At 36.9% G+C, this 24,105-nt stretch overlaps 1 protein-coding gene across 1 annotated transcript in view; it reads left to right on the plus strand.

Annotated features, from left to right (window-relative positions):
* LOC150092596 (phospholipid-transporting ATPase ABCA1-like) overlaps window positions 1-24,105 on the plus strand; it is a 982,930-nt gene that overhangs the window by 277,032 nt on the left and 681,793 nt on the right. The window contains exon 13 of the mRNA XM_090414749.1: window positions 3,082-3,285. Within this exon, the coding sequence (XP_090270875.1) occupies window positions 3,082-3,285 (204 nt within the window). The remainder of the gene's footprint in view (window positions 1-3,081; window positions 3,286-24,105) is intronic.

The following is a 24,105-nucleotide window of genomic DNA, read 5'->3' on the forward strand; positions in this document are numbered from 1 at the left end:
GGAGTGATGATTGATAGAAACCTAAAATTCAATGAACATATTGCAAAGGTGGTGAAGGTAACCCAGAGGATTCTTCAATACTGAGAAGGACACTGACCTGCAGAGATAGAAGAATTATCATTCTGTTGTATAAGACCCTGATCAGACCACACTTAGACTTTTGTTCTCAAATTTGGTCCCTAGGATTTGAAGGGGATAAATTAACTGTGGAGAGGGTGCAGAGGTAGTATAACAAAAATTGTTTCAGGACTGTACAATGTTAATTATGATGATCAGCTGAGGGAATGTGGACTGCAGAGTTTGGTGAATAGAAGAAGGAGAGGTGATATGATTGAGACTTTTAAACTGTTGAGAGGCAGTTACAGGGTGGACACTGGGGAGTTCTTTCACTTGGTGGAGCAGCGGGAAGGAATGATGACAAGGAGCTATCCCTGGAAAGTATGAAAGGAAGCTTTGAGCAAGAGGGTGAGGAGTAGTTTCTTTGCATGGAGGGTGGTGGAATTGTGGAATGCATAGAGTGGTGAGAGTAAGAATGGTCAATGAGTTCAAGGAGTGGTATGATAGACTTTGTGGTTTCCTAGGAAGGACCTCCCCTCCTGCGATGAGTCTCATGACTCCATGAAGGCCTGAATAAAAAATAATAATAATTGTCTTCCATAAAATAGCTCTGTTTATAAGACAGATAGAAAGATGAAACCAGCTTTAAGGTTACAAATGTGAATAATGAAATTGAGACAAAAAACAGTGTCTCTTCAGAACATGTAAAAGATCTGCAAGATGCCTGATATGTGACCTCTCCATTGCATGTAAAAGCTTTGATACAGTTAGTGAAAAAATTAGAATTCAATGAGTTAGCATTGCATTAAATTATGCAACCTTGCCCTTCAGTGTTGTCACTCTGAATGTTAGAGAGGATTCTGGAACCAAGTGATACATCAAAGTGATATGGGAAATTATGCTGTAATGCAATATATGTACTTACAGGAAACATATTTGTAAATATCAATATATTTAAAAAATTTTCAGACCATCACCCTCTTCTGTTCTATCGGAGTTTCAAATAACACTATCATTGCAGAGCACGAATTTTTTTTCTCACCCCCAACTCACACACACACACCAAAAGACATCCATCCACATTATTCAACAAATTCAAAAAAGTGTAGAAGGTAGAATACTGATAACAGAGTGGAAAAAACCAAGATTGCACTATTAGACATATATGCCCCAGCTAGACAGGTAGAAATAATAAGATTTTCTCGACAATGCAGCCATATGTATCATCATCACCTAGGAGATTGACTACCATGGTATGACTCATGGTTGAATATGACTGTAAGGAGAATATGGTGAGGACCCTGTCTCTTCCACATTGTTGTCAGTATTAACATCTGTAGATCTGTGTGTGTTCAACTCATTTGTTGAACAAACACAGAGAGGTTGCTTAACTTCTGCATCTGTAACCTTCATGCTGTTTGCATTTAGAAGAGTTATTTTTTCATATTCATTCTTTCTTTTAATTGCAGCATATCGATAGAATTCTTCAGCATTCAGAGCCAGTTTCTTTTCATACTCAGACTTTGCTTTCCATATAACAGTTGACTATTCTAGCCTGCTGCTTATAGTTTCATAACAGACATCATTCTTATGCACACAGTATTCTTTCCATATCATCCATTTCTTACGAATCTCTTGCTTAATAAGATTACACATCCATTTAACTCCTACCCTATTTATTCTTCAAACTCCTGGGGCACATTCTGATAATGCATCATTTAAGTATTGTTTAAATGTTTTGCATGCACTGTTGATATTCTTCCCATCCGACAACCGATCCCATTCCACTGAACTCAGTATACTCCTCAGTTGGTCATAATTTCCTGCTTTGTAGTTCAGCATGTAACCTTTTCTGGATGGAACATTCATAAGCTTAGTCACTTCTCAAGTGGTTACCATATGATCAATGTCACCAACTGGAGGCAGAATAGTTACGTCTTTAACTGAAATGCCCTCTGACTATAAGCAAATCTAGCACTCTTTGACCTTGAGTTCCTTCTGTCACATGGTGCTTGGGGAAATTGTCCTGCAACAACTCAATAAATGCATTTTCATTCTTCTCATGAGATTCTACTGCTACCAGTCAATATTTTGATAATTAATGTCTCCCATTATGAATACTCTTTTCGCACTCATCTTTGCAGAAAAATTAATAATTGTGAGATGAATTAAAGCTGACAATGCTTTTCTAATAAAGGAAAGTAAGGAAAACATCATCAGCTTCAGTTCATCTCATGAGATAAATAACAGACATTGAAGCTTTATTGGCTGATTGAACCATTACTTTTCCATCCTCAATAAAAGTCAAAAGTAGTCTGTGTAGTGACCCTTCCCATACTTTTTATGCATTGCGAGATACTAAGACAGTTGTCGGGAAGTCAACAGCTTCTTGTATAAGAAGCAGAGTAGTTATGAAAGCACTTCACATGCAAATGTGGCTAAAGGACATTATAATAAGAATATAATGAGTTTTATTCTAATTTACTCAAGGGCAGAGTAAAAAAGAAAGTTTCATTAATATCAATGAAAAAATGTACCTGTTTCAGGAAGATGCTTTTAGTTACAACATGAATCCGATTATCAGAAAAATTAATTAGATGACCATGTAAGTTAATAAAACATTCATTGGCTCTTTCAGTTAAGTCTGATTTGCTCTGGTTAATAAAACAGTTCTTAAATTCTTTTTTTTTCCATCACTGTTGCTTCTTGTTTGACTATATTGTGTTATAGTGCTTTTTTTAGTTATAACTAACATGTTTTTATAAAAAAAGTTCGCTATTTTATCTTATTATTATTTTTGGAGTGTTGATGTTATTTGTAATAACTCATACTAAAATTGTCGTTGTTAAGATGAATGAGCATATCTTTAATAAAACAAATAATTTTGTTTTCAGAATTGTTTTTGTCTCTCTCACCTCTGAAAAAGAACTGTATCCCTTTTAGGTCATAAATTATATTTACTTAAGTTAGATAATGAAACTGAGTGATTAAAAATATGATTTTGTTTAAATTTATTTTCTGTAGAATATCACTACACCAGATTCGCTCACTTTTCTTCAGTTAATAGATGCTCTCACAAACAATACCTCAGTAGCTGGTATAGGTAATGAGACTTTACTAACAGCTGTTGATGCTGTTCATTGGGCAGTAGTTAATGTAATTGATCATTGGGAAAGTTGGTTGGAGTGGATACATTCATATGTTAAAGAAATTAGGGATTATTTAGAGGTAAGTTAATCAATTGCATTAAAAATATACAATAAATTGAACAGTTTTAATTATTTTCAATTTATTGTAAAACTGAAATGTATTTCATATATATATTTTTAAAATAAAAACCCAAAATCACACTATGCAACATTACTTCCATTCTCTGTTCCAACTTTTACTTAACTAAAAATTAATTGTCTTTACCTGGCGGATCCACTACCACTTTTAAACACTAATGTATCATTTAATGGCCTTAACTTCTCTACTGGCTACGATATGCCTTGTCATTATATATATATATATATATATATATATATATATATATATATATATATATATATATATATATATATATATACAGTAAAACCCCTTTTTTACACTTTCCAGAGGAAAGATGGAAAAAAGTGTAAATAGCAGGAAATGTAAAAAACATTAAAAAAAGGCTAAACGATGACTTACTGCTAGTATGTGACTCAACATACTAGATTACAAAATTTAATAACTGAAAATAAATGAATTTACAATTACATTTATCTATTTTAAAAAAATCTTTAATTGTTGATTGTTTTTGCTTTTTCTCTCCTCTTATAAGTTCCACCAGACTTTCCACAGTGTATAAGGCATTAAATGCCCCATCATCTCCTGATGCACTTGCAATATTATTATTATTATTATTATTATTATTATTCAGGCCTCCAAGGAGTCAAAAGACTCATCGAGGGAGGTCCTTTCTAAGACATAAAGTCTGTCAAGACTCATCGAGGGGAAGTCCCCCCCTGAGAAACACAAAGTTTATCATACCACTCCTTAAACCCACTGACCGTTCTCGCTCCCACCACTCCATCAGGCAATGCATTCCACGGCTCAACCACCCTCCACACAAAGAAACCACTCCTTACCCTCTTGCTCACAGTTTCCTTTCGTAACTTCCAGGGATGGCCTCTTGTCATCACTCCTTCCCGCTGATCAACCAAGCGAAAGAACTCCCCAGTGTCAACCCTGTAACCACCTCTCAACAGTTTAAAAGTCTCAATCATATCACCTCTCCTTCTTCTATCCACCAAACTCTGCAGTCCACATTCTCTCAGCCGATCCTCATAACTATCCTTGTACAGTCCTGAAACCATCTTTGTCATCTGTCTTTGTATCCTTTCCACAGTTAATTTATCCCCTTCAAATCCTGGGGACCAAATCTGAGAACAATAGTCCAAGTGTGGTCTGATCAGAGACTTATACAATGGAATGATAACCCTCTTATCTCTGCAGGTCAGTGTCCTTCTCACAATAGCAGCAATCCTCTGTGTTACCTTCACCACCTTTGCAATATGTCCCCTAAACTTCAGGTTTCTATCAATCATCAACCCCAGATCTCTTGTCTCCCCTACTTCCTCCAGTATAACTCCTCCCATAGAGTATGCAGCATCCCATCGATGTTTCCCAAACCTCAAGACCATACATTTTGCTGCATTAAACTGACACCCCCATTCATTTGCCCATCTATCTAGCTTATTTAAATCCTCTTGCAGGGCTACCACATCTGCACTATTACTAATAATCCTTCCAAGCTTCGCATCATCCGCAAACAACTGAATATCCCCCTGCAATCCACTGGCTATGTCATTGATATAAAGGTTAAACAATATAGGTCCTAGTACTGAGCCCTGTGGGACCCCACTTGTAACCCTCTGCCTCCTGGAAACTGCTCCACCATACACAACTCTCTGATACCTATCAGACAGCCAATCCTGAATCCAGTTGACCAATCTGACATCCAGACCCATGTGCTGCAACTTAAATATCAGCTTATCATGTGGCACCCTGTCAAATGCCTTCGCCAAGTCTAAGAAAATTGCAGTATATGCCTTTCCCTCATCTAATGCTCTTGTAACTTTATTATAAAAGGCTAGCATATTGCTAAAACAAGAGCGTCCTTTCACAAATCCATGTTGATTCTCACAGATAACATTAATAACATTACCCTCATCTGCCCAATGCTGTACATGGTCCCTCACTACTTTCTCCAAGATCTTAACAACTACTGATGACACACAGACTGGCCTATAATTAGACACTTCCAGTCTGTTACCACCCTTATGCAATGGCACTATCTTACCTTCCTTCCATTCCCTGGGCACCTTTGCCAAAGCCAGACTTTCATTGAAAAGCCACGTTAAAGGTATTGTCAATTCCCTAGCACATTCTCTCAAAACTCGTGGCGAAATACCATCCAGTCCAACAGCTTTACTGACATCCAGAGTACTCAGTATCTGAAACACACTCTCTTCCTGTACCTCCAGACCTCGTACCAGTCCTATCCCTCTAGCATTAAAACTGACTCCTCTAGGATGAAATACTCCAATAAAGTGTTCATTGAACAATTCCACTATGTCCTCTGCATCAGTCACTCTATTCCCATTTTTATCCCACAATATCATTCTTCCACAGTCATTTCTCCTCCTACTGGCCACATAGCTAAAAAATTCCCTAGGATTTTCTTTGGATCTTAGGGCCAATCTCCTCTCATATTCCAGTTTCGCTTTCCTTACCACACGAGTCACTCTTCTGGCCTGTGTCTTATATTCTTCACCCATCCTCTCTTCACCTGTCTCCTTATATCTCTTCCATAGCCTCTTTTTCACATGCAATTCATGTTTAATATTGTTTATCATCCACTTTACTCCAAATTGTGTCTTCTTCTTTACTCATGGTATACAACTTACCATTGCTGATAACAAATATTCTTTCACAATTTCCCACGCACTGGTGATATCCCGGCCTTCCAATTCCTCCCTCCATGAAACTTCCCGAAGTTGACGTCTAAGACTATTATAATCACCTGCCTTATAATTCCACATAAGTTCCCGTCTCTTTGATACTCCTGCATGTCTATTCATTTTCCAAGTCAAAACCATATGGTCACTCTCTCCAACTGGTGGGAGAGACGTCAACTCAGTTATTATCAACTCTTCTGATGCTATAACCAAATCCAAAATTTTTGAACCTCTTGTTCCCTCTGTTACATGTTGCCTAAGACATTTGTCCCTCAAGAATTCTAGAAATTCCATTCCCCTATTGTTACATGCATCTTCCTCTCTCCAATTTATACTACTGAAGTTAAAATCTCCCATAACAATCATTCTTCTTGCACTTGCCAAACTTAGCTGTCTAAACATCTCCTGGTCCCCATCCTCTGTGCTCCTGGGTCTGTAGCAACACCCCACTAAATATCCTGTCTTGCCTACCTCTAGCTCACACCATACGCTCTCAAAATCATTTGTCTCACTACCTTCCAAATTCTCCACTCTTAGAGGACATAGGTCATCACTTATCATAAGCAGCACCCCACCACCACGCTTTCCCCTCCTATCCTGGCGAAAAATGCTATACCCAGCGACTTCTATTCCTGTTTTTATATCCCCTTCTGTCAACCACGTCTCAGTGATCGCAATAATTTTTGGCCAGGCTGATGCTATCTGCGCCACCAATTCCTCTCCCTTATTCCGGATACTCCTGGCATTAGTATACAGCATATAAATGCCATTGTTTCTATACCCAGCATTATCCCTTCTAGACTCCACTGGGCTCAGTCTTACCTGACATTGTCTCCCTTCTCCCAAGTATCCATTCCCACAAGAGGCCACCCCTGCTATCAACCTCCCTGGGACATACTGACTCGTTCAGAACAGCAATCTCTCCAGATGCCTACGTCCTTCCTCATTCAAATGCAAACGGTGTCTCGCAAACAACTCCTCTCTTTCCTCAAACGCACTCCAAGCATCCACATATACCAGTCCTCTCTTGTCACACATTCTCGCTATTATGCCATTCAATATCACCGCTCTTCTGCTCAGCTCATCATTATCATACCTAGGCAACACGCACACTATTTTTCCTCTCTCTGTCTTCTTCCGTACAGTCTCAAGCAAAAATCTCATATCTCTCGCTGCCCGACTTACATTACCACTCAAGTCATTCGTTCCTACCATCACAATCATCTCATCCACCCTTTCACTTCTCTTAATTGCCATAGCCACCCTTTCTATTGTTCCTCCTGGCAAACACTCCTCACGCATCCTATCCTGAACACCACGGATCATTGAGTCACCATACATTATACCTCTTACCATTCCATCGCTCCTATTGTTTCCATTCTCTCCTCTTCTTTCATTCCCATACCTCTCTCTTCTACTGTTTCCATTCTCTCCTCTTCTAGCACTCCCATACATCTCTCTCATTCCCTCTCTCCTGCCTATATACTGCCTCAAAACAGAGATAGCTTCCATTGCTTCTTTACTAGAAAGGATGGTAAGTTCTTGATCACAGTCTTCTTCAACCACTTCTTCTTCACCAATGTGGTTGGAAAGGATGTCCTCTACACTTAGTACCATTGATGTGATCACACCAGCATCAACATAGTCTTGAAATGAGGACGGCTCATCCATCACATACCAGTTGTTGGGCTCTGACATATCTTCTTCTTCCTCCTGTAGTTGTTCCTCCTCTTCCACAAACATAACTCCTGCCTTCCGGAAACAGTTGGATATGGTTTCAGGAGTAATTATGTGGCCAAAGCATGCAACCATGCTTTGGTCACATAATGCATGGCATCAAGGATTGATATGGCCATTTGTTTTGGGTCCATACCATTATCATGCATAAACACAGTTTTTTCAACAAGCATTTTTCTATATTTCCATTTAAATGCATGGATTATGCCCAGATCTAATGGCTGAAGCTCACTTGTACAATTAGGGGGAAAGAACACTAATCTGATGTTTCTGAGCTGCAGATCTTAAGGGCGTGCAGGGCATTTGTCTAGCAGTAGTAGTATTTTGCTGTGATTTTCCCCCATTTTAGCATCCAGAGCATGCATGGTGGATGTGAAGATGCTGCTGGTCATCCATGCTGTGCTGTTGGCATCATGCTTAGTAGGCAGATTTTTCACGTTGTTAAAACACCTTGCCTTTTTTAATTTACCAATTACCAGTGGAGGTAATTTTTCTGATCCATCAGCATTGACCATGAGCAAAACAGTTACCCTCTGCTTACTGAGTTTTCCACCATGACATTTCTCTCCTTTAAAACACAATGTTTTACTTGGCAAGTGTTATAACAGAATCCAGTTTCATCAACATTGAAAATATTTTTTGGTTCGTAGTCCTGAATAATAGTCTGTAATTCATGTTTCCACTGGTTTACAGTTTCTCCTACAACACTATTACTTTCTCCACACACTTGATGATACACAATATTGTGTCGAGTCTTGAAACGATCAATCCATCCATTTGACACAGTAAAACCATTAATCCCCAACCTCGCAGCAAATATAAGGGCTTTCGCTCAGAGTATAGCATCATTGACTGGACTACCCGATGCTCTCGTAGAAACAAACCACTCTGCCACAAGTTTATCCAATTCATTGTATGTCGATGTCTGGATATATATATATTTTTTTTGACATAGCACCAGATTGCTTTTCACTGAGTTCAATGCTTGACCTGTTTTTTACTATCGTGTTCAAAGTGGACACGGAGAGTCCAAGATCTTTTGCTAATTGCACACGTGTTCTGGAATGCCAATCTACACATCACAGAATTGCCATCTTTTCTTCTACCGAAATACATTTTCTGTCTTTTTTTTCTCCATGTTACTAACATGGATCATCCACCACAGCAACAACTTGAAAGCAACTATCACACGATAAATTACGTAGCAGAAATTCTACAATATACCATGTGCTTCTGAATTGCGACTACGAACACCAACACTGCAAGCTAGTGAAGCGATATTTCACGAACTGTGGTTTATTCACTGATATCTAATATTCACGAGTAACAACTGTTACTTGGTAGATGTGTGAATGTGATTTCACAATTTGTGTATGATCATTGTTCACGATTTCAATACAGCACTGTGAATGTGAAATTACATCACAATATGTTCCGGGTGCCACGAGCTACTGACACTAAGGTTATAAGTCCAGTGTATGTCTGTCTGTTAATTATGTGTATCATCTTCCAGCCAGTTTTGTCTGTTTTGGAGGTTTATTTCAAAAGCCCTTATAAAGGCTCTAAGTTTTCTAGCCAGGATTGAAACCCATGTCTTTCCAACAGAAGAGCATCATCATCAGTACTGACTTAGTTGTGAAGGCTCATATTAAGAAAAATAGAGTTGAAAGTCATCAATTATTTCTATTTTTTGAGGTGTGATAATCCTTCAGACTCAGAGAACCCTTAATTAGATTTAGTTCAAATCTGTATCTTTCTCAGATACAGATTTGAACTAAATCTAATCAAGGGTTCTCTGAGTCTGAAGGATTATCACACTACTGCCTAAAAACAGAAGTGTGCAAGCATAATCTCTATACGTAAGATGGTTTTGAGAAAGCTGCTAGAACACCAAATATCTGTAATTGTAACCAAATCTCTGGTTACACAGCACCCTTTTGAAACGAATAACAATGATGGCAGAAGAATTGTGCATAATGCATGTACATAATGCAACTGTTTTTTGAAACTTTCCTTCATCTAAGAGTTTTTAGACATATATGTATTTTTGTCAATAATATAATTGTTATTTCTATTTTCATTGCTATGTGTAAAGTATAAGAAATATGTGAAATAGCACATGTACTATTTTTGTCATAAAGTAATAAATTCAAATATAGTTATTAGTTCAAATAACAAAAATAAGAAATATATTCATGAAAGTTTAAAAAAAATCATTTTGTACTTTTCTGCCTTCTTTCTTTCTTTTCATCTGAAAAAAAAAAGCCTGCAACCTCGGTCAATAGTGATGTTGCTCATAGGTTGGAAAGATCTGAGATCAAATCTGAATAATTATTATTTTTCTTGACTTCCATCTAGTCACAAGACTCATTATTGTGAGAGGTCAATACCAAGTCTATTGCATCACTCCTTAAACTCATTCACCATCTGCACTTTCACAATCTTTTCAGGCAATTAATTCCATGCTAATACCAGTCTCCGTAAAATAACTTATTCTTAGTCTTTCATTCACTCTTTCTTTTTGTAACTTCCAGAGATGGCATTTGTCCTTGGCCCTTCACACATTCTACCATATGAAAAATCTCCTGAGTGTTAATCTGATAATATCCCTTCAACAGCTTAAATGTTGTTAGTTCATATCTCCTTTCTTCTATCCACCAGACTCCTCAGTCTGCATGCTCTTATAAACAAGATTGTACAGTCCTGATATCATCTGCACTCTCTCCAAGGTTTCTTCATGCCCTTGAAATCCAGGTGAACAGATCTGAGCATAGAAATCTAGATTTGTCTGATCAAAGCTTTATACAATATGATCAGCACCCTATTATCTCTTGTGATCAATATCTTCCTCAATATTGCAGCATTCTCTGAGATGTCTTGCTGAATATTGCAGTAATTCTCTGAGATGTCTTTCTCAATATTGAAGCATCTCGGAACTTTGCAATATGTTCTATGAACTTCAAATTTCTGTCTTTAATCACCACAAGGTTCCTTGCTTCCTCCACTTCTTTCAGTATAACTCCACCAAGTGAAGATGAAACATCCCATCTCAAATGGGGATGTTTCATCCAATGTGGATCTCAAATTTCAGAACCTTACATTTAGCTGCATTAAAGTGATATATACCCATTGCTCTGCCCACGATTCCAGCTTAATCAAATCCTCTTGAAGAGCCAGAACATCAGCACTGTTACTAATAACCCTGCGAAGCTTTACGTCATCTGCAAACAACTGAATATTTTCCTCAAGTTCCATGACAATATCATTGACAAAAAAGATTGAACAGTAATGGTTCCAGTACTGAACCTACTGTGGAATTCCACTTGTAACCTTCCTACTCCCTGATTCTGTGCCTCATGTACAATGCTCTCATATCTGTCAGAAAGCCAGTTACCAATCCAGTCCACTAACCTGATATCCAAACCCATATGTTGCAACTTAAAAACCAACTTATCATGTGACACCTTTTCAAATGCATTTGCAAAAAAAAAAAAAAAATAGTATATGTCTTACCCTCTTTCACTGCTCTTGTAAATGGTAACTGATTACTGAATCAAGCGTATTGTTTAACAAATCCATGCTGGGCTACATAAATAACATTGCCCTTAACTGCCTAAATTATTAGATTTTACCAATTTCTCCAAAATCTTCACAACTACAGAAGACACAAACAGGCTACAGTTTGATACTTCCATTCTACCACCAACTTTGTGCCATTAACTTGACTGTTCAATGGAAGTCTTGCAATGGAAAAGGTTCTTGGAGGGTGGAAGGAGGATTAGATAGTGCCATTGCATAGTTGGTGATATTCACTTAAAACACGTAAACACGTGATGAATTCTGTCTTGTCTCCCTGCCTTACTGACTGTTAGCATACTCAGTATTTGGAATAGATCCTCTTCAGTACCACTCCTTATCCTTCTAGGAATAAGACCTGCAAACCAGGAGGGAAAACTCCTGGTTTGCAGGTCTTATTCCTAGAAGGTTAAGGATCATTAAATAGATCATTAAATAGATCAAGTACGTCATCTGCATTGGTCACCCAAGTCCCATCTCCATCCAACAAGGTAATGCATTCACTATCATTTTTCCTCCTATTGAACATTTGCCACATATCAAAAAAAATCCTCTTGGAGTACAGCATTAATCCCCTCTCGTATTCTAATAATTACAATACAATACAATACTTACAATACTAGTCACTTTCCTAACTTGAATCATCTATTCTTAATACAACTGTTTTCCACCCCTCTCTTTATACTCATATCTTATTTCTCTTATTATCCATTTGATTCCAATTTACTTTAACTTCTTCACTGAAGGTATACAATCTGCCGTTGCTGTCAACAGTATTTTCGTATCTCCCATGCACTACCAACCTCTCTTCCTACAGATTCTATCATTCATTGTACTGCTGTAAGCTGGTTCCTAAGTCTGTGAAAGTTGCCTGTCTTATAATTCCACATAAATTCCTTCTTCCTTGACATTGCTACATGTCTGTTCACCCTCCAAGTTAGAATTACATAGTTGCTTACTAAATGAGGGCAAGTATGACATCTCACTCACAATCAGAGCCTCTGATACTATGACCAAATCTAAAACACTTGAACATTATGTTCCCTCCATTACATGCTGCCTAAGACAGTTATCCATCAAGAAATCTAAAAATTCAGTTCCCTTAGTAGTACATACTGCCTTCTCTACCCAGTTCTATTTTGCTATTGCTATAGTTAGTATAGGTCACCTATAATGATCACTCACTTTGCACTTGCCAAACTAATTTGCCTAAACATTTCCTTCTCATTACCATCTGTATTCCCAAATCTATAGCAACATCACACTTAATATCGTGTATAAAAACATCTGTCTTGCATTGTGTACTTTCAAAGCCATTAGTGTTATTTTCAGTGAAGGCTAATTTCAGGGAAGAAATTCAAGTACCTTGGGTCGGTTGTCGAGAGGAATGGTGACCTGGATGAGGAAATACAGCACCGAATAACATGCGGTTGGATGAATTGGAGGAAGATGAGCGGGGTCCTGTGCGACAAGAGAGTGAGTTGTAAGAGGAAAGGAAAGCTCTATAAGATGGTGGTGAGGCCGGCGATGCTCCATGGTGCGGAGATGTGGTTTATAACCAAGGCACAGGAGAGGAAGATGGAGGTAGCGGAGATGCGGATGTTGAGATGAATGAGTGGTGTGACAAAGAAGGACAGGATAAGGAATGACTACATCAGAGGGACGGTTAAGGTGGGACCAATTGGCAAGAAGATACAAGAAAGTAGGCTGAGGTGGTTTGGACATGTTGAGAGGAAGAGTGAGGAGTATGTTGGCAAATGAGTGGAGTATATGGAGTTGGAGGGAAGGAGGAAAAGAGGCAGGCCCAAGCTCAGGTGGAGGGATAAGATGACAGAGGATCTTAGAGAGAAAGGATGGAGTCCGAAGGATGCTCTGGACCGGAGAACTTGGAAGGGGAAGGTTAAAGATTGGTGCGCTGACCCCGTTTAACATGGGATAAGGCAGAGTGAAAGAAGAAGAAGTGTTATTTTCAGTGAGATTCTCCAACCTGAGAGGTTGCAATATATCTGTTATCATGAGTAACACTTCACCATTATGTTTACTTTCCCTGTCCTGCCGAAATATGCTATTCTCTAAGTTTTCTATCCCTCTTAGAAATCCTTCTCTGCTAACTAAGTTTCATTGATTCCAACAGTCTTTGGAGAATCAATCAATGCCGCAAACTTATTCCTTTTATTCTAATACACTTAGCATTTGAATTCAGAAAAACTAGTTCAGTGCCATTATTCTAATTGCCATGGTTACTCCACATGAGACCATCCTTACTACATTGTACTCTTGGAATTCTAGTTTCCCTTCTCTGACACACTCACTTGCCTAGAAAAACAACAGTTTTGTTGTTTTCTGGGCAAGTGAAGGCTTCCTTCTGCAAATGTGGGCTTCCTTCTGCATTCAAATGGAATTCATCTCTTGCCCACAGCTCTCTCCTCAGATCTACTGCAGGCATCTTCATATTCCAGACCTCTCTTCCTACATATTCTTACTATCATTTCATTTGTTATCACTGACTTTCTCCTCCACTCTGCATTATTAGCAAGACAACATGCTGACTGTATTTCCCTGAATATATTTCTGCTGCACTATCCCTAGCATCAACCCCAAATCTCTCACTACCCGATTCATGCTACCTCTCAGGTCATTTGTACCAAACATTATTTTCATCTCTAACTCACATGCCACACTCACTATCATTCTACCTGGCAAGCACTCCTGTGCCACTATACTATACTCTGCACACCTGAAATCATTAAATTTAGAGTAACATTTCCATACATAGTGCTCTAAATAGATTCATTTTTTCTTCTCTCACTGGCATCACTGACTCTTTTTAATTCAAATCTCTCTCTCTCTCTCTTCCTCCCGCTTTCTGTCCTTCCTCTCATCTCTCTATCCCTTGCTTCCACACTTTCTTGACATTCCCCACCTTCCTCTGTTTCCCTGTCTCTCCCATTCTCTTGCCTTCCTCTCTCCCTGGCTCTTTCACTCCCTTCTATCACACACATTCTCGTTTTTTTCCTGCTAGCCAACCTCTCAAACCTCCCAATCTTTTCATTCACCCTCCTCAACTTAGTCTTCATTCCTTCCATGTCCATTCTCAGGAGTTCTCTCTCTCCTGAGAATTTCTCTCTCTTTCCCCACACATCCTGCTTTCAATTGACAATCAAATACATGTGTGTTGCCATCAGACAAACCATCTCCCTCTATCACACTACCATATCCATATGTACATCTCTTACGTTCTCCTCACATTTCTGCACAGAACTGGTATCCACAAACTGGCATTTACCCACTTCCAAAGCACTGTCTCCACTGCTGCTCAATCCTGAGATCAGAATACTTATGTCGACCAGTACTTCCCACTGCCTACATTCCTATAGATAGTGGGAAATACATTCCAGCCACAGTTTTAAACTACAGGATGCATACATGCCGCATGTATAGCAAGCTACAAAATCATCAAATAGTGTTAGGCTGGGAAATAACTTGTTAGAACTGGCAGCCGCCATGTTGAATACAATCAATACATTTGGATACAATACCAAGACAATAATATCCTAGCCAAAGACCACACCAGTCACACAAACAAACATCAATATCAATAGTCCCGATTTAAAAACCATTATTGGTAACAAAATAAACACAACAAAATTGTTCCTTACTAGTAATATTTTTTTTTTTTAACTTATCACATCTACCATTGTCTTCAAGTGCTAGCACCATCTTGTCTCCTAGGTGTAAAGATTGCAGTACATCAGTGAGGCTGGCAGGATGCAAAGGGATAAAATGAAAGAGTCAATTGTTTTGGTACAGATGATTTGAAAGCGTAAAGTATGGTATGAGAAAAGATATGAAAAGATTATTGAAAGACGAGAACTAGCAGGATGAGACTTTAAACAAATGAAAGTATTGGATGGACATTAGGAACAGTGTGCAGTTTCTAGATGTGTCAACTGAATTTGTTGGAGGAAAAGCCTTATACAATCAGGACTTGAAAAAAAGTGCTAATCTCTCTTGAATGAAAATTTTTATTTAATGAGTGAAGAAATCAGAAGAGGGAAATTTCAGTTTAAGCATCAGTTTTATTATGTTTATAATGCCGATTCTATGGTATGCTTTATCTTTCCATGCTTATTGCAACTGATTTTTGTCATGATGGAGTACAACCAATAATGGGATAAGATATTCAAGCATCAGAATATCATCATTCCATCAACAGTTATGAAATTGTTGATGGAATATGAATTCAAAACATTAATAGTGAATATGAAAACTTGGAGAGTTTAGAAAGAAGTATTGCAGATTTCTTTTTAATTTTCCTAAATGATATAATTTCTTTATTCTCATTTTAAAAATGCCTGAATGCATTTTGTTTTTTTCATTTGCCACCACTTCAGGAGAAATTAATAACTATAAAAACATATTTCATGTGTTTTCTCCATTACTTGTGTTATTTATTTATTTATTAACTATTTTTTTTGTTCATGTTTCAGAGACAAACGTTAATACATCAGAAGAGTTGATAATGACTGCGATGACATCTCTCCCACCAGTTGGAGAGAGTGACCATATGGTTTTGACTTGGAAAATGAATACACATGCAGGAGTATCAAAGAGAAGGGAACATATGTGAAATTATAAAGCAGGTGATTATAATAGTCTTAGACATCAACTTGGGAAAGTTTCATGGAGGGAGGAATTGGAAGGTCAGGATATCATTAGTGCTTGGGAAATTGTGAAGGAATATTTGTTAGCAGCAGTGGTAAGCTGTATTCCATGAGTGAAGAAGTGGACATAATTTGGAGTAAAGTGGATAACAAACAATATTAAACATGAATGCATGCAAAAAAGAGGCTGTGGAAGAGATATAAGGAGACAGGAGAAGAGAAGATGCATGAAGAGTATAAGACACAAGCCAAGAGAGTGACTAGTATGGTAATGAAGACGAAACTGGAATATGAGAAAAGATTTGCCCTTAGATCCAAGGAAAATCCTAGGGAATTTTAGTTATGTGGCCAGTAGGAGGAGAAATGACTGTGGAAGAATGACATTGTGCGATAAAAATGGGAATAGAGTGACTGATGCAGAGGACATAGTGGATTTGTTCAATGAACACTTTATTGGAGTATTTCATCCTGGTGGAGTCAATTTGAATACTAGAGGGATAGAACAGGTTCGAGGTTTAGAGGTGCAGGAGGAGAGTGTGTTCCACATATTGAGTACTTTGAATGTTAGTAAAGCTGTGGGACTGGATGATATTTTGTCACGAGTTTTGAGAGAATGTTCTAAGAAACTGACAGTGCCTTTGACCCGGCTTTTCAATGAAAGTCTGGCTGTGGGAAAGGTGCTCATGGAATGGAAGGAAGATAAAATAATGCCATTGCATAAGGGTGGTAGCAGACTGGAAGTGTCTAATTATAGGCCAGTTTGTGTGTCATCAGTAGTTGATAAGATCTTGGAGAAAGTAGTGAGGGACCATATACAGCATCGGGCAGATGAGGGTAATGTTATCTGTGAGAGTCAACATGGATTTGTGAAGGAGTGCTCTTGTTTTATCAATATGCTAGCCTTTTGGTCAACTGGATTCAGGCAATCCAGTCAACTGCTTTGACTGTCCGTATCAGAAAGTTGTGTATCGTGGAGCAATAGAAAAGAGGCAGAAGGTTACAAGTGGGGTTCCACAGTGCTCAGTACTGGGACCTATATTGTTTAACCTTTATATGAATAACATTGTCTGTGGATTGCAATGGGATATTCAGTTGTTTGTGGATGATGTGAAGTTGGGAAGGGTTATTAGTAATAATGCAGATGTGGTAGCCCTGCAAGAGGATTAGAATAAGCTATATAGATAGGCAAATGAATGGGGATTTCAGTTTAATGCAGCAAAATGTAAGGTCTTGATGTTTGGGACACATCGATGGGACATTGCATACTCTATGGGAGGAGTTAAACTTAAGAAAGTAGGGGAGACAAGAGATCTGGGGTTGATGGTTGATAGAAAATTGAAATTTAGAGGACATATTGCAAAGGTAGTGAAGGTAACACAGAGGATTGCTGCAATAATGAGGACACTGACCTGCAGAGATAAAATGGTTATCATTCCATTGTATAAGACTCTGATTAGACCACACTTAGACTATTGTTCTCAGATCTGGTCCCCAGGATTTGAAGGGGATAAATTAACTGTGGAAAGGGTACAAAGGCAGATAACAAAGATGGTGTCAGGACTGTACAATGTTAGTTATGAGGATCAGCTGAAGGAGTGTGGACTGCAGAGTTTGGTGGATAGAAGAAGGAGAGGTGATATGATTGAGACTTTTAAACTATTGAGAGGCGGTCACAGGTTTGACAATTGGGAGTTCTTTTGCTTGGTTGAACAGTGGGAAGGAGTCATGACAATAGGCCATCCTTCTTTTTAAATTTTAAATCAAAAAATTTAAAAAGAAGTTACGAAAGGAAACTGTGATAAAGAGGGTGAGGAGTGGTTTCTTTGAATGGAGAGTGGTTGAACCATGGAATGCATACCCTGATGGAGTGGTGAGAGCGAGAACAGTCAATGTGTTTAAGGAGTGGTATGATAGACTTTGTGTTTCCTAGGAGGGACCGCCCTCGATGAGTCTTCATAGACTTGTGTTTCTGAGAAAGGACCTCCCGTGATGAGTCTTTTGACTCCATGGAGGCAATAATAATAATAATATAAATAAGTAATGTTTTTGTTTCAGTACTTATAGTTAGATCAAGTAAAAATTAGTCATCACATTAACCAAAAACTCATAAATTGATTAAGCCTGGAAACACACTGCTATGCAGAGCATGCAGGCGCCCCTACAATGGGGCAACCACCGCCAGGGAATGGTTCATAAGTTAATTTTTAGGAAACAAAATTTTTATCATAAAAACAAAAAAATTCTTAGAATGATCAATATTAAAATAAATGAGGCCATATACACCGAATAAAAATTGAAAAAAAATGTATATTGCTGCCTCTTTGATCAGCCAGCTAGAGCAGGCCAAATGCTTGCCTACAGAATGTTGTGTTTACTGCAGTCTATCTAAAGTGAAATGGTGAACAGTTTTTATGCGCAGAAACGAATTTTTGTACAAAACATTTGTTGCTAGTTAACCAGTCATATGGTATGCATCTCATTAGGCTACTGACAGTAGTGCAGTGCGGACTATTATTTCGTCTCTGTATCGTGTTGTGTAATAATTTCTTGTGGGTATAAAATAGAAATGGAATCAAAAATTTAAAAAAAGTTATCCGTTGCACAAAATCATAAGCGTAATGCTGCAAAAGAAGCAGATATTAAGAAACAAACTGGGGCTCTTAATAAATTTGTTAAAATATTAAAATATTCTGATGCAGATTGTAACCAACTCGATACATCAGAAATCAGAGTTGAAGAACCGTGCACATCATCCAGTTTGCATGAAGGTACTATTGCAACTATCGAAAGATAATTGAACATGATTTAAGTGAAAAATAGTTAGGATTTAGTCAACGACAACAAGATTTAGTTTTAGTTGTCCACGAAACTAACACATTGTTAGTCTCTGTAAATTTAGAAGATCCAGGTGAACGGGGAAATATTGATGAAAAATTATGAGTTGTTTTAATTGTAATGGGGTCTGTTCAAAATAAAAATATAATATATCCCAGAGATACATATGGTCATAAATTTGGCGACATGTATTATAATAGAAAAATGGAAAACGGGAGCTCGTGGCAAGAACATTGCTCATTTGTTCTGAAACTTTAAATTCTGTTTTTTGCTTTTGTTGCAAACTTGTTGCACCTACTGAATCACCCACTGAGTCTTGTAGAAGGTTATAACGATTGGAGAAATGTAAGTACAACTTTAAGTAGACATGAGACTAGTTTAACTCACATGAAAAATTTCTTAAAATGGAAGGAACTTGATAAAAATTTAAAAAAACAAAACTACTATTGATTTCCAGACTCGAAGCATGTATGAAATGGAAAAAAACATTGGACGAATGTTTTAGAATGCTTAATTGTAATTATAAAATTCCTTGGTAGCCGAAACTTAGCTTTTCGCGGATCATCTGATAAATTATATGAAAGAAATTACAGCAAATTTTTAAAATTAGTCGAACTGTTTGGGAAGTTTGATCCCGTTATGGAAAATCATGTTGAAAGGGCCCTACAACGATACAATAGAGTACATTATTTGAGTGAGTACACTATTTGAGTAAAGACAGTCAAAATGAAATATTGGAAACTTTAAGTAACGCAATCAGGAATACAATTTTATTATCAATTCAAAAATCTAAATATTATTCCATAATTTTAGACTGCACACCTGATGCAAGTAAAACAGAACAAATGACCATTATTATTCACTTTGTTTCCTGTGACAATGGAATTGTCAAAATCAGGGAAAACATTTTAGGTTTTGCAGATATATCAGATTCCACAGGACATGGTTTATGTGCAACAATAATGGAACAACTGGAAAAATTGAACATTCCCATTGAAGACATGTGAGGTCAAGGGTATGACAATGGGGAAAATATGGGCTCCAAAATTTGCTTTTGAATAAAAATTCTCTAACTTTTTATGTGCCATGTGCTGGTCATACTCTAAATTTAATCATTAACGATGCAGCCAAAGTGATTGCAGATACAATTAGTTTCTTTGCAATTATTCAAGAAATATACAATTCTTTTCATTCTCTTACAAACGGGCAATATTTTTAAAGTTCGTAAAAAAAATTAACATTGAAACAGCCATCAGAAACGTGATGGGAAAGTAAAATTAATGCAATCCACCCTCTACGATATCAGTTAGGAGAAATATATGATGCACTTTTTTGAAATTTTAAATAATGAAAATTTTAATAAAGAAACTCAGCATGAAGCACAAACATTATGTGCTTAAATAAAGGACTACAAATTTATTTGCTCTCTTATAACTTGGTATGATTTACTTAACAGAATAAACCCTGTGAGTAAATTGCTTCAAGACAAAAATATGAACATTACACTTGCTTTAGAATCTATCGAAAACTTAAAAATATTCTTACAAGAGTATCGATCAGATACAAATTTTAAAGAAGTTCTAAAAACGGCAAAAGAACTGAGTGAAGAGGTGGTTGGAGAACAAGAATTTAAAACTTGTACAGAAGTTCAACGACGAAAGAAAACACGACAATTTGACTACGAGCATCATGACGAAACGCCACAATTGCCAGAAGATAAATTTAGAGTGAATGTGTTTTATCGAAAGATAAAACACATTCTAGATGTTGCAATGTGTTCGTTAATAGAATGTTTTGAACAACTAAAAGATATGATAATTTCAATTTCTTGTATAGATTACTACAAATTAATAACGAAGATTTATGAAAAATTTGTGACAATTTAGAGATTCTCTTGAAGGACTGTGACAATAAAAACATAAATGCAATAGAACTATATGACGAGTTATGTGCTTTCCGGGATACTTTTCAAAAGGATAATTTAAATATTCAAAAGCCCTTTCGATATTCTTAATTTTATTGTGTTCAATAATTTATCTTTCCATAACTTTTCAATTGCTTTAAGAATACTATTAACCTTAACTGTTAGTGTAGCGAGCGGTGAACGGTCCTTTACCAGGTTGAAATTGATTAAAAGCTACTTAAAAACAGGTATGTCACAAAAAAGGCTTGTTAGTTTGGCATTAATAGCTATTGAAAATGATATATGTGCGGAATTAGACGCTAAGACCATTGTTTCTAATTTTGTGAATATGAAATCAAAAACCTTAAAATTTTAATAAAAAAATTTTGAAGTATATTTATGTAATTTAATTTATTTTCTGTTATTCTGTAAAGATGTCATTTTTGAATACTTATATTAAATGTTCTAATTATTTCTGAATTCTTTTCTTATTTTCTCATCTATCTTATTTTCTAAAAGATAGTTCCACTTATAAAAATTATTACAAGTTACTAAGAATTTAGTAACTTATAAAATGCAACAATTTTTTTAAACTTTAGTTCAAATAAACTTTAACTTTAATTAAAATTCATTTTAATTTTGTTAGCGATTCGGGTCAGTGAGAAGGCTATAAACCCTGTATCATTATATTCAACAATTAAAGTGAAGTGGCTTTATCAAAATTTGCTTTTACTTTTGAGAATTTTTTGAATATACTGGTTTTTAACGATTATCCTGCCTCGTCAACGCTCCCGGTTCGTTACATTTAGCAAACCAACGTGTGGCTGTTCTGTCAAAATTTATTTAAGAAATTTCAAATAATTTAAATTTTTATTATTGTAAAAGAATCACACACTCCAGGATCGTTACAGGGGCGCTTAGATAGAAATTGCATGTGGGTGTCAAAGACCCTAGTGCCGGCTCTTCTGCTATGATTATATATACAGGCAAATTAGCCAAAGAACATACATTGCTAATAAACAAAACCACTTCTTTGTGTTTTTTATATCCATCTAGATTGTTCATTTTTTATGTTAATATTTGGTCCATTTCACTAAATATGATACATTATATTGGATTTATTGGACCATGATTTTGATAAACATATATACGTAATCATTGACAAGTTTCGCCAGCTGGGGTCTGTCTGGCTTTTTCAAGACGAGAAAGGTTATACTAACATTAAATGCTAAAACAAAAGAATGGAGTAATGAACTGATTTTTAAGTCATTACTGCATTCTTTTGTTTTAGCATTTAATGTTAGTATAATTCTCGTCTTGAAAAAGCCAGACAGACCCCAGCTGGCGAAACTGGTCGATGATTATGTATATATGCTTATCAAAATTATGGTCCAATAAATCCAATATAATGTATCATATTTAGTGAAAAGGACCAAATGTTAACATAAAAAATGAACAAACAAAACTACTTATTGATGGAGTGGTAGATGGCAGATTAAATGAGACTGTGGGTTGTGTGGTGTAGATTGTCCTCTGGCATTGAGTCCCTGTATACAGTGGAGATGTTGCTTAATAATATGAGGTGAAAGTAGTGCTTCATTCAGACTGACGTGTCTTGCGAGAGATTTGGCTGATTAGTGAACCAGCACAAAATTTTTTAAGCTCTGTATATAATAAATTATGGATTACATCTTAATGAATTTGGAGTTCGATGTCTGGAAATAGTGTTTTCCACTGAATGTGTGAAAGTGCATAGTCAGAGAAACTAGAATTTGTGTGATTGTAGACACCTTTGAAATGAGTGAGTGAGAATAACAAAATAATTATAAATGTAGTTGTTCAAGTAATAATGAATTTCAGTAGGATAATAAACACATGATGTAAAGGTAGATGCAAGCCTGACAAAATGTTGCAGTTTATGTATATTAATGAGATCCATTACAAAAACAAGGGAGGAGGAGTTACTGACATTTATTGGTGCAGCATGGTCAGAAGTAAACAGCCATCAGTGAGATTTGGTTGTGACAGTGATAGAATGTGAGGGATATAGTACTTTCATTGATGATACAAAGAAAAGAATGGAGGGAGGGATGATAAGTATTATTTTCTTGGGCATCACCATGGAGTTGTGGAAGCCTGTACTTACCATTATTCACACAATACCTATCATTCTTCTCTTTGAACTCATTCACTGATGAAGCAGCCACAATGAGCTCTGGCAATTCATTCTACCAATTCACCACTCTCCAACAAAAAATTGAGTTCACACATACTTGCTAAACACACAATTCCAGGCATGACATACCTGGAACTGTTGGACCAGTGTTCTCTCCACATGTCAGGTGTTGATGGTAAGGCAGCTGAAGAGAGTTCGTCCATGGACCAGAAAGGGTTTCTTGATTTTAGGTGAAGACTAGGTTGATTTATGAGTCTGGGGAAGGAGCAGGTTGCTCATTACTTTCTTAAATATTTTAATCGAGGCTTGTCTTCTCTGTATATTTGGTGGAGCAATGTTAGATAGGACAGGCAGCCAGGAGAGAGAGATGCTTCTCAGTATCCCACTAATTGTGCACATGGTAGAGTTTAGCTGGGTGTCTATAATGTTAGTGTGCACACTTCTTTTACAGACAGGGGCACAGTATTCTGCTGCAGAGAATGCGAGGGCTAGTGCCAATGACCTTAAGAAATCAGCTCCCACAACCCCAGGTTGTTCCAGCAAGCAGTGAGATGATATTATTTCTCATTTTAATTTTGTTGGACAGGTTGGTGATGTGCCTTTTATATGTTAGGTTTCTGTCCACACTTAATCCAAGGTATTTTGGGTGAGGCTCATGTTCTACCATTTTGTCACAGAAAGTGAGGTTGAGGTGTCAATCATATAAAACCTATAAAATCCTAAAATGAATAACGCCTACATATCTATCATATCCTCTCTTTTCTGTCTAATCAACTAGCCTTTCTGACCTTCTGTGTGTACTCATAGGGAATATTCTTTAGTCCTATTACAATGTTAGTACCTTGTTGTTGATGCCTTTTGGCCATATTCTCATATCTGATGAATCCAGGGGCTAGATCTGTAAATGTTAGTCCAGATGTCACCTAATTAAAGTAGCTTAATTAACATTATTATGCATTATAAAGAGGAATAACCTTCGTATCCCTACTTGAGAGTATTATTCAACCTCTAAGCAATCTGAAGAGCAATTTCTAGTCACAGTTGCTGTATGCCTTCTAAAACTGCAACATCCCTATTCATATTCATCCACATATTCATGGCTCTGTCATTTTCCTGTACTCCTGTTCCTTCAGTATAATAAGCAGCTTGTGAATCTCTTCTTCACAGAGTGCATTA

Source organism: Typopeltis vanoorti, chromosome 25 (genome assembly GCF_054136105.1).
Source record: "Typopeltis vanoorti isolate ZY-2024b chromosome 25, IOZ_Tvanoo_1.0, whole genome shotgun sequence".
Classification (NCBI taxonomy): domain Eukaryota; kingdom Metazoa; phylum Arthropoda; class Arachnida; order Uropygi; family Thelyphonidae; genus Typopeltis; species Typopeltis vanoorti.